This window comes from Sus scrofa, chromosome 10 (assembly GCF_054392235.1).
Source record: "Sus scrofa isolate SSC_HxYL_T2T_F1_AM1 chromosome 10, Sscrofa_HxYL_maternal_Yorkshire_Landrace_v2.0, whole genome shotgun sequence".
Classification (NCBI taxonomy): domain Eukaryota; kingdom Metazoa; phylum Chordata; class Mammalia; order Artiodactyla; family Suidae; genus Sus; species Sus scrofa.
Genome location: NC_139392.1, coordinates 71,403,544 through 71,420,862, shown reverse-complemented (window position 1 = coordinate 71,420,862; position 17,319 = coordinate 71,403,544). Strand labels below are relative to the sequence as shown.

The 17,319-nt window shown below is 42.2% G+C and overlaps 1 protein-coding gene across 11 annotated transcripts in view; it reads right to left on the bottom strand.

The window, feature by feature from the left end:
* The window catches only part of CACNB2 (calcium voltage-gated channel auxiliary subunit beta 2), a 455,426-nt gene that overhangs the window by 149,912 nt on the left and 288,195 nt on the right, over positions 1–17,319 (bottom strand). For 8 of the 11 annotated variants that reach the window (XM_084980209.1, XM_084980211.1, XM_084980210.1 and 5 more), the window contains one exon: positions 10,290–10,409. In XM_084980209.1, the coding sequence (XP_084836335.1) occupies positions 10,290–10,409 (120 nt within the window). The other 3 variants (XM_021064821.2, XM_084980212.1, XM_021064824.2) reach the window with 3 other exon arrangements.

Genomic DNA, 17,319 nt, shown 5'->3' with positions numbered 1-17,319 from the left:
CTGTTCTCTGCTTGCCTCTTGTCTGGAGAAAAACTTTAGCCAGAGAGTAAGTTAGAGAAAATGCAGAAGCAAAGGAAAAGAGGCAAATGACAAAATAATAACAGTTTCGTTATTAAAGTCAAGGATCTTGAGTTTCTCCTCAAGGGGTATAGATAATATTCTGAGCCATAGTGTTTGAGCTGTTTTGCACATACTGAAACCCACACCAGAGAGAAGAAGTTAACTCCATGATGAGCAGACTGTAGCCAGGACATAAGCTGCTCCATTTTGCACAGTTCCAAGAACTGGCCTCAGGGAAATGGGAACAAACTGACTCTAGAATTTAAGTTTAACTGCACTTAAAATAATCAACGGGATGCTGATAAGACCACTGCATAACAATTTTCAAGATGACTGCTGGAGCTAACTGTTCTGCTTTGCATGCAGGCCCCTCCTTATACCTCGGCACCCCTGAAACTCCCCTTTGAAAACTCTTGCCCCCAACTGGCAGTGGGGAGTTGGTTCTTTGGAACATGAGTCCACCTTCTCTCCAGGAGTGTCGGCTTCCTCAATTAAGCTGGATTTATTTTTATTTTTATTTTTCTCTTTTTTAGCAGCACCCATGGCATATGGAAATTCCTGGGCCAGAGATTGAATCCGAGCGAGCCACAGCTATGACCTCTGCCACAGCAGTGGCAGTGCAGGATCCTTAACCTACTATGCGGGGCTGGGGATTGAACTGACATCACCAAAGAGATAAGCCAGATGATTAACCCACTGCACCACAGCAAGAACTTCAAAGCTGTCTTTACTTTTACCTAACACTTGTCTCTCAGTATTGGATTCTTTAGCAACAAGCAGCTGAACCTAAGTTTGGTGACAATCATATATAATGATGTATGGTGACCTTGCACAACTAAAGTGGAAATGAAAACAGGAGTTTCATCCCTTCTAATACACGTTTCCCATTGGACTCCGAACTAGAAGGCAGGAGCAGTGTGTTCCAGCTGCCTGTGCCCATCCCAATCCCCTGACTGGGAACCCTGGACTTGACATGTCCCAGCTCATGCAGTTATCACTGGAACCAAGAGTGTGACGTATAACTTATCAAAAGGTCAAGCAGCCAGTCTACAGCAGAGATAGAATCCAAATCGAGGCTTCCCTGAGTTGAGTAGTTGTGACAGAGACCACATGACCCACAGTACCTAAGATATCTCCTCTCTGACCCTTTACAGAAAAAAACCTGCTGACCCATTGACTAATCAGGCTTTGAGCTTGGGAGGATGAAAATAACACTGACAGAAATAAGAAAATGCAGAGAAGAGTTTGAAGCGAAAAACGGGGAGCTCCATTTCATTTTTATTACAGTTGATTTACAATCTTCTGTCAATTTCTGCTGTAAAGTGACCCAGTCATACCTATATATAAATTCTTCTTTCTCACATCATCCTCCATCATGTTCCATCACAAGTGATTAGAAAGAGTTCCCTGTGCTCTACAGCAGGATCTCAGGGGAGCTCCATTTTAAATGGCAGAACTGACAGAGGCCAAAAAGGACAGATGTGCGATACCACCAGGGGAGAGGTCAGGGGCAGAGGCGGAGACTTAAAAGTGATGGAGGAAGCTGTGAGAGGGATGAGAGGGTAAAAGGAAAGATGGCAGTGGTTTAAAACTCATTACAGAGGCAAATCTCTATATTCAAAGTTAAACTTCCACAGAAGTCTCAGTAGGTTTAAAAAAAAAATGGAGAGAGTTGCTTTGGCTGACTCCAGGAAGAATGCACCAGAGCACAATCTGCTGGGAAGCCCTCTGCCTCTGCAGCAGCTCCTGAGGTATCGACCTGTTTGAAAACCAAAGGTACATCTCCAGTGATAGAAGCCAGAGGGTCAAGGTCAGTGCATTGGGTTGAATGAACTTCCACACTTTGGTGGAGGGAAGCAGTGGAAGAGATTGAAAAGAAACAACCCAAGAAATAGTAAAAACAGGCTTGTGTTATAGCCAGGACCTGCCAGACAAAGTTGACTTAGTAGAGAAGAAAAACAAGGTGAGGCTCAGAGAGAGAAGTCTAGGGCACACTTAATAAGAGGCCAATCAACTCAGAACATCCCGTCTTCCTCCCATCCCAATTCTCCATTCCTGCTGGTGCTAGCCTTAAATACACCAACCTTAGCCCTCGCTTCCTTTTCTGTCATTTTTTTTTTTTTTTTCCTTTATGGGAATACCTGCACCATATAGAAGTTCCCAAGCCAGGGGTTCAATCAGAGCTACAGCTGCAGGCCTACACCACAGCCACAGCAACGCAGGATCCAAGTCACATCTGCAATCTACACCACAGCCCATGGCAACACCAGATCCCTAACCCACTAATCAAGGCCGGTAATCAAATCTACATTCTCTTGAATACTAGTTGGGTTTATAACCCACTGAGCCACCACGGAAACTCCCCTTTCAAATGGTCTATGATGAACAGTAATCACGCAGTAAGTGTTGTCATTATTGTGTGATTGCTATTATTGTCAACTAACATTTGAGATGAGTGGAATGAATAACCAGTGTATGAGACTGTACTATCCTGTCGTATTTAGTTATGCAGAAGCCTAACAGGTCCATGGGTCTTTCATGCACTTTTTATTTCTTACAGGTAGAAAAAAAATGCAACCTAAGCTCATAAGTATTTGAACAATAAACTAACTCAGGATGTCAGAAGTTGGACATATTTTGCCCCTTTTCTAGAAAGCTCTATTGGGAAGATCAGGGCTAGGAGCAAAGTGAACTGACAGTTTTTCAAAGCAAAAATTAAAGGACAGCATTAAAATCAACAAGGGCAAAGTAATTTTGACCTAAAATATTTTCTGAAGAATGTCTCCCATACTTAATGTTTTTGCTGTTGAGACCTCTCTTGTGAACTTTCTTTTCTACCAATTAAATGGGTTTTTTTTCCCTATGCATAGCCATCTAGTTTAATACCTGCCACATGCTCTTTGGACTTTACCTTGTACAAAAAAAAAAAAGGATGTGACATAGGCATATACCCTACTTCTCTCCTACCTGCCACGCAATTCTCCTAAAAAAAATTAAGAAAAAATGTTTAACATTTTTTAAAATAGAAAATTATCTTCAGGTTGAAGGTGAATAAACACATTCCTGTTTCTTTTTGCTTCTGACCAGTCCAGATAGGGGAATATTTCCAACAGGAATAGGATTCTCCCACTGTTGAAGACATTTACGGATTAAGGCAAGAGGAGAAACATTTTTTCTTTTTTTTTTTATAGTATGTTTATTCATAAGTATGGGGAGTCAAACATGGTCAATTGAATAAATGTTTCTTCCTGCAAGTATTTTTTTTTAAAGTATAAACCCATAGATATAAATAACAAAAAAATGAGATGGGTGTAGACAAAAATCTAGAGTACAGCAAATAGACAGTGGCAATTAACAGAGTAGAAAGAATAGTGAGAACTCAAGTATCCAGAGACTGGGGACTCCTTTGGGGAAACTGATCAGACTAAAAGAAAAGCCACCACCCAGTACCTGGTCAAAGACCAGTGATTAAGAAGCTTTACTATCATGGAGAACAGTATGGAGGTTCCTTAAGAAACTAAATGTAGGAGTTCCTGTCGTGGCACAGTGGTTAACGAATCTGACTGGGAACCATGAGGTTGCAGGTTCAATCCCTGGCCTTGCTCAGTGGGTTGGGGATGGCATTGCCGTGGGCTGTGGTGTAGGTTGAAGACGTGGCTTGGATCCCAAGTTGTTGTGGTTCTGGCATAGGCCAGTGGCTACAGCTCCGATTCGACCCCTAGCCTGGGAACCTCCATATGCCGCGGGGCGGCCCTAAAAAAGACAAAAAAAAAAAAAAAAAAAAAAGAAACTAAATGTAGCACGACCACATGGTGGAGTTCCCTGGTGGCACAGCATGTTAAGCATCTGGCATTGTCACTGCTGTGGCTCTGGTTACTGCTGTGACATGGATTTGCTCCTTGGACCACATTATCTCTGCATGCTATGTGTGCAGCTAAAAAAGAATTGTTGGAAGTTCCGTGGTGGCCTAGTGGTTAAGGATCCAGTGTTGTCACTGCTGTAACATGGGTTCGATCCCTGGCCTAGGAACTCCCGCATGCCATGTGCATAGCAAAAAAACAAAAAAAAGAAAAAAAGTTATTGCAAAATCAATAAACATCCAGAGAAATGGATCCAGAGAAAACCATAATTTCAAAAGATTCATGTACCCTTATGTTCATCACAGCACTATTCACAATAGCCAAGACATGGAGACAACCTAAATGTCCACCAACAGAGGAATGGATACAGAAGATGTGGATGGAATGGAATATTTCTCAGCCATAGAATGAATGAAGAAATGCCATTTTCAGCAGCATAGATAGACCTCAAGATGATCGTACTAAGTGAAGTCGGTCAGAGAGAGAAAGACAACTATCATATGAGATCACTTATATGTAGAATTTAATAAAAACAATACAAAGAACTTATTCGCAAAACAGAAACAGACACAAAGATTTTGAAACCAAACTTTTGATTACCAAAGGGGCAACCCTGGGGGAGGGATAAATTAGGGGGTTGGGATTTTCATATACACACTATGATATATAAAATAGATAAGTAACAAGAACCTGCTGTATGGCACAGGGAACTCTACTCAATACCCTGTAATAACCTATATGGGAAAAGAACAGACATATGAATATGTGTAACTGATTTACTTTTCTGTACACCTGAAATTAATACAACTTTGTAAATCAACTAACTCCAACAAAATTTAAAAAAGCTTTACTGGGAGTTCCCGTCGTGGCGCAGTGGTTAACGAATCCGACTAGGAACCATGAGGTTGCGGGTTCGGTCCCTGCCCTTGCTCAGTGGGTTAACGATCCGGCGTTGCCGTGAGCTGTGGTGTAGGTTGCAGCCGCGGCTCGGATCCCTCGTTGCTGTGGCTCTGGCGTAGGCCAGAGGCTACAGCTCCGATTCGACCCCTAGCCTGGGAACCTCCATATGCCGCGGGAGCGGCTCTAGAAATGGCAAAAAGACAAAAAAAAAAAAAAAAAAAAAAAGCTTTACTGTCATAGTTAAAGCTTCCAGTTAGCTTTACAATGTGTTGCTCTTAATTACGAACCCAACATCAAGCCTCCGAAGAAAATCTCCAGATATAAAAATAAATCCAAATTAAAATGTTTCAAAAACAGTGACAGAAGAGAAAACTTAAAACAATAACATCGTAAGATATTTAAGAGAAAATATTATAGCTGTGGAGTAAGAATAAGAAGCTATAAGAAGGGAAAGGAGAGGAAAGCTCTTGGGAATTAAAATTTTCAAAAATAAAAATTTCAATATGTAGATTAAGAGAAAAGTGGGGAAAACTCAGCTAGTAGGACAAGAAGAGAGAACACTGAGGAAAAAAATGAGTAGAGAAGAAAACTCTAATGAGACATCGGACAAACTCGAGAACCAGGAAAAGGAAAGACAAAGGTATGATAAAAAAAAAAAAATTAAACAGATAACTAGACAAATAACATATTTTCCAAAATTGAAGTGACTGGTCCTTCACAATGAATGTTCATATGGAAAGCTGTGCGTAATAAATAAGAAGACTCACACTAAGGCAAAAATTTACCAAAGGAAGAACAGTTCTCAAAATATTAGAGAATATTATACAGAAATCACAAAGACAGAATGACACTGGCAATCCTAACAGCAGTTCTGGATGCTTGAAGAATACAAAAAAAAAAAAAATGTTTAAAACTCTGCAAGAAAATGCTTTTCATACATGATTACTATACCCAGCCAAACTATTAATTAAACATGAAGCTAGAATAAAGGAATCTTCAAGTTGGCAAAATCAAATAAGGAACCTTCCTCTGGAAGCTTCCATGTTTTCTGGCTGCCAGGCCATTGCTCATATTCCTCATCAAGCCTTCCCTCTCCACTCCAAACCTTCTACTTTACAAGCAAAACTGCATCTGTCCATCCTGGAAGGCAGAGTTTTAAGCCATCACCACCTCCAAGAAAGATTTTCTGTTCTACCAGCAGGGGGCAGTCTGTTTCTCTGGAGACCTCTCTGCTTCCCTAAAATACTTCTCTACCTCTGATGAGCATGATTGAAGGCCACAACTTTCCCCTCTAAATAATAGAAGTTTCTGCAGCAAAAGATCTGCCTGTTTCTTGTGGCTCTGGCCTTGCAGTGCCTCCCCTACTCACCAACGGTGACTAACACACTTCCTTTAATATAGGAGATCTTTACTGATAAGAGAACAATCACCTTAAAATGTGATGTTAATCCATTCTACTAAGAATACCTCACTGAGCCTGTTTCATCTCTGCTCCAAAGCCTTTCACCTCCACATTTCCCAACTCAAAGAGTCTCTGCATGTAGAGCAGGAAGGATTATTTGGGGGGAGTAAAAGGGAAAAGAAAATGCTTTCAATTGAAAAAAAGATGACCTTATGACCCAGCAATGTCCAGGCAAAAATCTATACATGAATGGGCCTAACAACATTATTCACAACAGCTAAAAGATGGAAACAACCCAAAGGTCCACCAAGAGACAAAAGAAAAATAAAACGTGATATATACATATAATGGAATATTACTCAACAAGGAAAAGGAATGAATGTATGGATACAGGCTATAACATGGATGAACACTGAAAATATTACATAAGTGGAAGTAGCCAATCACAGCAGACCTCCTATTGCATGGTATCATTTATATGCAGGGACCAGAAGAGACAAATCCATACAGACAGAAAGTTGAATAGTGGTTGCCTAGGGCTGAGGGGGCTGGGTAGAATGGGACATGACTGCTAATTCAAAACATGGGATTTCCTTGGGGGACAATGAAAATGTTCTAAAGTTGATTGTAATGATAGATGCACTACTCTAAATATATATTTTTTCTTTTTTATGCCTGCATCTCTGGTATATGGAAGTTTTCAGGCTAGGGGTTGAGTTGGAGCTGCAGCTGCAGGCCTATGCCACAGCCATAGCAATAGCAATGCCAGATCCACGCTGCATCTATAACCCATGCCACAGCTTGTGGCAATGCCGGATCCTTAACCCACTGAGTGAGGCGAGGGATCAAAAAATCCTCTGGGATCCTCAAAGAGACAACATCAGTTTCTTAACTCACTGAGCCATGATGGGAACACCTAAATATTCTAAAAACCACTGAACTGTACACTTCAAATAAGTGAATGGTATCTCAACAAAGCCATTCTATTAAAAAAGGTCAACGTGTGAACACATTAAATTCCTCTATTATCTGTCTTTAAGGGCAGCATCAAAGAGCACTAGCTTAAACAGGGCAGGCTTTGCAAAGCACAGTCAAACTGAACAAGAGCAAATTGTGCATCCAGATTCAGAAAACATCAGGTTAAAAAACAAGGTCATGTCAGTTATTTGCCTCAGAATAAATCTATCATCTCTTCGCTGTAGAGTTTACTCGTTTAAGAGAAGCCATAATAAAGTGCTAAGTGACAAGTGCTGGGTTTTATGGCAAGCACAGTGTGCTGCTTATATAACCTTTTGTAGGTCACTGAATTTCCAAAGATATTTTCTCTCGTTTCCCTACTTGCCAATCACCTTATTTCACAGGCGTATTCTTAAGGCAGTTAATGGAGAATATATTTCATATTTACACAGTGCCAGGATCTGAGAGCACTGCTGAGGTTTATTCCAGGCATTTGCACACACTCAGGGCACATGATCTGTAGCGGTGGCGAATTAAACATCTACTGACAAAGGCTATCTGTTTGAGGGCTGCGGTAATGGTTACAGAAGAAATGTAGGAGATGTTTGAGTCTTTCAGAATGGATGGGCAAAGTGTTTTGAACTATCTTAAAAACAATGATTTCCTATATTTTTGAATCTTTCAAGCTTTCTTTCTGAAATAGGTCCCACAAAGGCATGATGATATACTGGCAGAGGAAAACAGACTACAGTAGCCTAAAGAATGACCCATTGGAATGACCCATCTACAGTCCCTCTTTTGGTATTCCTTTTTCAAAGATAGCAGAATGAAGAAATCAGACCTACCAAATCCTGATTTTAACAAAAAGTAAGCTCCAATCCCACTGGTTTGTATCTTCTTTCAGCACTTACTCCGATTCTCACTCACCCTAGTGTAACTCATTTGAATACATCAAAGATGTAAGCGATTGATCTAATTTGAAAGAAGAAAAAGGGATGCAAAGCTATTTTCATTCAACACAGGATATAGCTCTTCAATGATTTGGTCTTTGTTTTAAATCCTCTTCCTTTTTTTTCATCTCCTACTTTACCTGTAACTCTCACCTTTTTAGTCTGTATGACAAGTAACAAGAATTATGGTTTGATTTAGAAGCAATATTATGATCCATGCTAAGTTGAAGGATATTTAAAAGTTCTATGCAGCTGTGGCACTGAACCCAGGACTTTCAGCTGTGATCGACAAAAATGCACCACTCAGATAACTAAAGGCTTTGGGGTTTATGAGAAGCAAACCTACAAGACACGCGTGAACCTGAGAAAACTCTTTTAATTTTGGTATGTGAAAAATCACATGAATAATGTAGTGCAAACAAAACCCTCTTATTTCTGGAGTACAAACTGTTATTGTTTTTTTCTTGACTTTTCTCTGCACCCTGGTGCAAAATACAGAATGTGGAATCCAGGCTCTAAATTGCAACATGGATGAGTTAGTTACACTGCAGAGTTGGGGCAATTAACTTCACTAGTCCTATTTTCGTTCTTTAATTTCAACTTCTTGATTTTTTTTTTTTTTTTGGTAGTAAGAACATGTAATAAGGAAGTTACCCTTTTCACAATTTTTAAGCTCACAGGACAGGATGGTTAACTACAGGTACAGCACTGTACAAAAGCTCTCTAGAATGTGTTCACCTGATAACTGCAACTTTCTATCTGTGGAACAGCAGCTTCTCTCTTCCTTCTCATCCAGTCCTTGGCAACCACCATCCTACTCTCCGCTTCGGTGAGTTTGACTACTTTAGATACCTGTATCAGTGGAATCATAAAGTGTCTGTCCTTATCTCACTTAGCGTCTGTTCACGTCTCCATTTGTCGCATCCTAATGTTTTAAATGGTTCCTATGGGTAGAGCAGGTTTGTTGACGGCAACTGGACCACACCTTGCTCTATCAGTTCCCTGCTCCCGCCCTTGATAAGCTGTCTTGCAGTCAAGACTGGGTCACACCTGGAGACGACCTCCCTGCCCACTGAGGGGAGAACATTGTTTCAATGCCTTTTTTTTAAAGTCAAGGTCTCCTGGCAGCTCCTCTGCAAACCACGATGGCAGCTGGGCTAGAGGTCATGAATATTACATAAGGGCTGTCCATGCATTCAAACCACAATCTCCAAGCCACGATTCCCATAGCAACACACAGGGATTTTACTCATCTCAGAGATGAAGCAGCCAGCAGAAGTATTCTAGTTACCCTTGATTTTATTTTTTAGCAAGATCAACACAGCGCTTACTCCTTTTTTCAAAGCAGTCATTTTTTTTTTTTCAAAAGAAAACCCATGGCCATGTTAAAGTATGTTCATTTAAAAGTCACCGAGTTGCACACAAACCAAGGCACTGTGAACATGAACAACGCTTTAGAAACAGCTGCTATGTGAATGACTTCGTGGAAGAAAGAATGCAGATCCTTACAATCAGTACAGCTAAATTCTGTATTTGTATGTTTTCTATCTGATTTCCAGCCTTCCTTCCACATACGTGCATCTTATATTACGAGACCGAGAAGAAAGTCCTCCTAGGAGAGGACGATTTTTCACTAAGAAAATCCTTTCTTCTTTTATTTTTCAAAAGCATAACACAACCCATTTTTTTTTAAATAGAAGAGAAATATCATTATAAAACACCTACAGAGTAAAACTGGGGGGAAAGATTGTTCAACAAGCCTACGAAAATAAACAGGAGCTCAAAGAAAGTTTGTTCTTCTAAACAGAGAAATGGTTTCCTTCAAAAAAAGGAAGTAAAATCATTTTGGTAGTAGAAGCAGCATTCTCCTCTTTGGACACCCAGGGATCCTTTGCATGTGTCTAAATAAACCATCCACCCAGGGACACAAGTTTCTTGGATTATGAAACAACGTAAAAGGCAAGATCACTCTTATACATCACACTGCCTTTTTCTACCGGGGGAAGAAAATCCACTCCATTGTTGGTATCTCTTTACAGCCAGACAATCAACTACGGGAAGAGACCCAAGGTAGACTTCAGGAGGGACTTCCGCAGGTGGTCCATCACGGACCCAGCACACCTGGCAAAGAGCCCGGTGTGGCAGAAGGCAGGGTTTTACCTTTGCTTTTTCCAACTGGGCCTGGGCCTGTCGCTCTGCTTCTCTACGCACTGCCTCCCGATCTTCTTCCAAAGAAACATCTGAATCAGATGGACGGCTGGTGTAGGAGTCTGCCGAACCCTGCAGAGGAAGAATGGACATTTTAAAAGCGATTCCATTTCTGATGTTTGCCCTGGCAAAGTCTCACCAACAGGGGGGTGGTGAGGTGGGGGGAGCCTTAGCTTCCTGGGTTGGGCTCTCCATTCCTGAAAAGAAGGAGAAAATAATCCAGTGCGAGGCTGACCAGCTGCCCAAACCGAGCTCTGCTTTTGCGCCCACTCACCAGGAGAGCTGTGCCTTCGGGAGGGCCATTCCTTCCCAAATCTTAGGTTCTAGTTAGGAGCCTTTCTAGAAGCCAGAACAAGTTCTTCTTCTTCTTCTTTTTTTTTTTTTTTAATCATTCAACCAGCTCCGTGGTGCAGTGCAGTGCAGGGCAGAGACGGGTTTCAAGGATAGCTTCAAGATCAGGCTACACCATACAGTGAGAATTTACAATTAGAAAGAAGCCAGGCTCATCATACACGGTAAGGGCGAGTGGAACGACTTATAAACTTGAACTCTTTGAATGTCACTGTCACAGATGACTCCCACTTTCCTCCGAAGCATCCTTGTCGCACCTGGGTATTCACCTGATACCTTCTCTGACAAAACTGTAAGAAGCTATAAGAAGCAGGGAGCTTCCCTCAACCTGTAAGCAACCGCATTCCATTCCTTTAAATAGATACCTCCTTAACGCTGTCTCCTGCCAACACCTGCCCGGGAGGGTGCCCATGGCCATAAATCACAGTGGAGGAAAAGGAGCTCAGGTTAGAGGATGCTCCCCCGCGCCCTCTCCAGCCATCAGGATCCTATTACTAATCACACGAGCCCCAGACAGCCCTGACTGCACCAGCGGCAGGGACGGCGACCAAATACCGTCTCCCCTCCACCAAAGCCCGGGAGCTTACACAGATATCCGAATTCTTCAGCCTTCCTCCCTTGGCGCGTTTCAGAAGCCTGATCCAGGTGGCCTTCATTAGCCAGACAGCGCCTTTCTCGTCCGCAGCTGCAGCCCCGGGCACCGATCCTCAGTGCGCGCTGAGCCCTGCGGAACCCCTTCTCGGTTCCCATCCATGCTCTGGGCAAAACCCCCCTCTTCTCCGGCCCTTTCTGCCTCCGGGGCTTTCACTTCCTACCCCGGAGGACTCCGATCCAAGGAGATGCTGATTTTCTCATGCCAGTGGGGAGGGGAAACACACACTCGATTGCTTTCAAAAGAAGGAACACTTCAAGTGCATTGAAAGACCGGCATCAACTCGTCCTAAACTTAATGCATCTTATTATTACCCGATTCGCATCCCTGCTCTTGGATAGTTAAAAGAAATCAGCTGTCAGAGAACCTTTGGAAAAAAAAAAAACAAAACCACCTAGTGCAAAACGTATGCAGTGACATTTGCAAGTGCAAAGTTCAAGCCTTATCTTCAGAGATCTGGAGGGGGAGGGCGGAGGACGCGCGCACCGCACTGGGCATGCTCCACATGTAGCCTTTTTACGCAGATGCTCACATCACACTGTGAGTCTATGTCAAATTGCCATTTTGCATCCGAAGTGTAAACAGCTGGAGAGGGCTTTTGGGTTCTATAGTAACAGGCACATGAGATGTTTCGTGTGCTTCTGTTTCAGATGAAACATTCTCTCAAAGATGAAACGCCTATCTCCCTCTCTCTTTTTCATTTCACAAATCTTTTCCTTACCCTGCTGCAGAAGGTACATCCCATACCACAGGGAGATTCATAGATAATAAATATTGTTGGCCACCCAAAATCAAATCAGGCTCATCAACCCTAACACCAAAGTGCTCTTAAGGGCTTGAGACTTCCTAAACTAAACGCAGGAGAGACTGGCCCATTTAATTGGGACGTGAAAGTAATCACAGCCCTAAGCAGTGAGTTTAACGGAGCTCAAAAATGACTCTGAACTGCTTCTCCAACTGAGAAACTACTCTTCCAAATAAAGTCACAAAAATAAGTAACAATGTGAATTGTTATCGTTGTAATTATAGAGACATGGCAAAGCTTGGTTGACTGACAGCACAATTTAGTCCAAACTCTTTTTATAAATAAAGTGATGGAAGCTTGGGAAGAAAAGATACTTTTTAATTTCCTATACTAAGAGAATTAGGTTTTTAATAAGTTCATGAAGAAATACACCCTTCCAGGTTTCTTAAACATTAAATTCTATCACTGCATTCCAAGCTACATCTTTGAGTGTGTGTGTGGAGGGAGGGGTTATTGTGTGAAATCTCATGCAAATGAAAGGCATTCTTAAGAAAATCTTCCTTACTTTTCTGCCCTGCTCTTCCTCCCCTCCCCTCCCTTCCTCTTTTCCTCTCCTCTTCCTCGTGCCTTTCATTTCTGGGCTAAGAAATCTTCATGACATAAAGGCTAGGAAATACGGGAGAATAGAGCACATGTACCCTAACTGGGGTATCATAACATAAATTAATACATAGATGACTTGCATTGTTATGAACTGAATGGAAAATGCATGGGGCATAAAAAATGCATTTTGATTTTGTTGTTGTTGATCCAGCAAAATTCACAAAGGAAAGAAGAGTTTTTCTACACCAATACATATGCTAGGGAATTCCTAATCTTCCTAGAGGCTTTCCTATAGCAGGAACAGCACTGTAGAAAATTTACCAGAAAGCACAACTGTATCCCGAAAAGAACGTCAGGTCCCTGATTGTCACAAGTGTTGGTATTTTAAACTCAATCACGCTGCCACAGGGTCAAGTCAAGCCTCAGGGAAGACACCGAGTTTCTGTTCTTAAAAAGCTGGAATGAGAAGAGCGTAACACAGGCACACAATTGTGTGCAATCTTGTTGCCTTCTGAATGAACTAAGATTGGAAATGTCCTTTGCTAAGAATTAGATGTAGCTTTTAATTACACAGAAATTTTGAGACCCGTTTCCAGGTTTAAATAATTAAGCAGTTTAAAAAAAAAAAAACCCGCCACCTTGAGTTTGGGCAATGGTCTTGAATATTTGCAACAATAAGTTAACCTTTGACTATTTTACAGTCTGAGCTGTGACTATGAACTGTGGAGCTTACAGGAGCCACAGGACTTTCATTCTGGGGAATCTGTGAAATACACACTCTCAAAGTAAATTTCATTATAGAAGATACATCCATTGTAGACAGAGAAACACAAATAACCTTCACCTTCAATTCTCCCACCGGAAGATGGTTACTATTAAATAGTAGCATGGTTTAGCCTCCAGAGTTCTCGCATTTTTCAAAGTCACCTTCCACCAAGCACCTTGCAATTCAACTCCTTCCTTCCAGGAGTGTGAATTTATGCGGTTAGAAAATGACATATCTAATTCACTGTTTGCCTTTGGTACCATATGGACTTTCTGGGTCATTCTGCCTCAAGCAGTCTTCAGCCAGGAAGGGCTGGCAGTCATTTTCATGAGTCCAGAAACCTACCCTTGATCTCTCGGGTTCCTTCAATACGATTAGCTGAACTTCTATAACATTTGTCCTGGCAGGTACATTCCTTGTCTCCCTCTTAATATGCTTATTCCCCATCATTTAGCTCCAAAATGCAAATTGCACCTGATGTCTAGCTCAGGTGGGATCATGTTCCTCTATCCTCAGAACTCTCACTTCAAATGTGTATTCTTTGCTTATAGGAAACTTTAGTTCACTGAATTAATCTATGCTTCTGTTCTTCAGTTTCTGGTGTTTTCCAATTGATGTTGATTATTTACACACAAAACATCGCCCTCTCCCTTTAACTTTTTTTTTTTTTTGCATTTAAAAAGTTCTCTTTTTTCATGCTGCACTGTACTGTTTCAATCACGTCTGTTTCCAGGATCTTTTTTGTTCCCCCACACCTGCGCATGAGGAAGTTCCTGGGCCAAGGATCAAATCTGCACTGCCGTGGTGACCTACACCGCAGGTGCAACAACACTGGATCCTTAACACGCTGAGCCACAAGGGAACTCCCCCCCCCCCACAGCTCACAGCAACGCCAGATCCTCAACCCACTGAGCAAGGCCAGGGATTGAACCTGCAACCTCACGGTTGCTAGTCAGATTCGTTAACCACTTAGCCACGAAGGGGAACTCCTTGTACTTGTTCTTTTAAAGGCAAAGAGGTAAGAGTCATAAGCCTATTGAGGCCTAGCATCTTGGATCCCAAATGAGTCATCTCTTTCTGTAGGAAAACTACACGAAGCCCAAAGCAACGCTCTTGGGCCAGATCAATTTCTCATAGTACCCAAGGTTATCCTGATTCGAGACAAAGCTGTATCCCATCCAAAACACTCAAGACTTCAAATGTCTAGGATTCATGCCTAGGACTCCTCATATATATATAAGACTATGCTAAGTCAAGGGCACGCCGGACTTCAGTTGTTTCCTAATGACCTTCCATGGGATAGACAGGCACTCCCCTGCCAAAATGGTGAGGCCCATACTTTTGGGAAAAAAAGAAAACAGGATAGACTTCTGAGGCCAAGAACTGGGAGGAAAGAGTTCTGTCTTGGGTCATCTGCTAGTTTTGGCTGGGGGAGATGATTCTTCTTTTTCTCATGCTGTTATCTCTTTCCACAGTTTAGCAAAATTAACTTTGTTCCTGTGAAGACATCTGGATTTGTCTAAGAAAACGAATTGCCTGGAGTTCCCATCGTGGCTCAGTGGTTAACAAATCCGACTGGGAACCATGAGGTTTTGGGTTCGATACCTGGCCTCCCTCAGTGGGTTAAGGATCTAGCATTGCCGTCAGCTGTGGTGTAGGTTGCAGATGCGGCTTGGATCCCGAGTTGCTATAGCTCTGGCGTGGGCCGGTGGCTATGGCTCTGATTAGACCCCTAGCCTGGATACCTCCATATGCCGTGGGTGCAGCCCTGAAAAAACAAAAAAAAAAAAGGAAAGAAAATGAATTGCTGACCTCTGCTTTGTTGGTTTCTTTAGACACAGAACCATAAACTGTCTACTGATAACGAGAATTCCTGACTCACAAAGTTCAAAAATGAGAGAGGTTACTGAGATGAAGCCTATTCTCTTCCTTCCTTTCTTTCTCTCTTTGCCTCTTTTTCTTTCTTTCCCCTTCCCTTCCCTCTGCTCCCCTCCCTCCCTTCTTTCCTTTCTCTTTCTTTCTTTCATTCTCTCTCTTTTTTGACTGCCCTTTGGCCTATGGAGTTCCTGGGCCAGGGGTCAGATCCGAGCCTCAGATGCGGCCACACCAGATCCTTAACCCATTGTGTCGGGGTCAGGGATGGAAACTACATTCCAGGGTTCCCAAGCTGCCACTGATCCCATTGTGCCAGAGTGGGACTCCCACTTTCACTAATACTGTCTATTTTGGTTTGCAAATGTCACTGCGTTACTATTCAAACCCGTGTAATCAGGAAAATCTCACAGGTGACCGTGACCACAACTTGGCTAAGCTGGAAAATTTACCTGCGGTGATGGTAAGAAATCTACTCAAGTTCATCCCTGGTCTGATAAAATAAAAGCAATAACATTAGCTTCACTTTTCTCAAAGGTAGAGGAAAACTGATAAACTTTGTGTAACTAACAGAAATACTGATAAAGAGATTAAATTTTGGCAGGAAAAAAATCCCAAAGCAAATCCAAACACCATGTGCATTTACTGAGAACTGATGACTTTAGAACCTTAAGTGCTAACGCTGTAAGTTAAATATGGGGAATATGGCATTGTTTCTATCATGGAGCTTAATAGTCTAGTGAAGAAGACCAATTAAAATAATTATCAGAGGACTTCCCGTTGTGGCTCAGTGGGTCAGGGACCCGACACAGTGTCTGTGAGGATGCAGGTTCAATCCCCGGCCTCACTCAGTGGGTTAAGGATTCGGCATGGCTACAAGCGCTGCAGCATAGGTTGCAGATGTGGCTCAGATCCGGTGTGGCTGTGGCTGTGGTGTAGGTCACAGCGACAGCTCCGATTTGAACCGTAGGCTAGGATCTTCCACATATTACAGGTGTGGCCATAAAAAAGAAAAGCTATCAGAAAAATAAGTGAGAAAGCAGTGAACAGGCTGAGATGTGGGATGATGGGAAAATGCTACTTTAATGGGGAAGTAAAATGACAAACTGAGATGATTTATTTTTTAAACTTTTATTTATTTATTTATGTCTTTTTGAGCCACATCAGTGGCATATGGAGGTTCCCAGGCTAGGGGTCAAAATGTAGCTGTAGCCACTGGCCCACACCAGAGCCACAGCAACACAGGATCTGAGCCGCGTCTGCAACCTACACCACAGCTCATGGCAACGCCAAATCCTTAACCCACTGAGTGAGGCCAAGGATCAAACCCGCATCCTCATGGATGCTACTCGGGCAGATTAACTAATGAGTCATGACAGGAACTCCCTGAGATGATATTTAAGCTGAAATATCCCAACAGATAAAGAAACAACAAGTGATCCTCGGGATACTCTGAGGAAAGAGATGATGGAAGAAGGAACAGCATATGCTAAGGCCCTGAGGACAAGGGATGTTCAGCAGTTTGAAGAAGGGGACAGAGATCAGTGAGGCTAAGGTGCTACTTTTGCAAGGGTAATTTATTTAAGCCTTCTCTCCTTTCTCCTCTTTTTCACTCTCCAGGCAAATACACACTCAAGCACACCTGCAAGATGTATGCTGGGGGTCCTTTTCACTTATGGAGCATCACCCCGTCAACTGAAAAAAAAAAAAAAAGCACAACCTAAAATTTGAATTATGTTTTCTTAGACGGACAAAACTGAGGACTTAAGCCTTGGACCCAGCATCTCAGGTAACTCTCAGAGACGGCTCCAGAGAGGCAAGGTGGGGAGCCAGGATATATAGGAGTTTTTGCAAGAAAGATGAGGTAGTTAGAACATCAACAGATTACCCTTATTTAAAGAAAACCAGCTATCTCAAGTTAAGCAATTTAGCGCTTTTCTATGTACAGGAAGATGCAAGAGTCTGGGTGCACTGAAATCACTTCTATGATGTG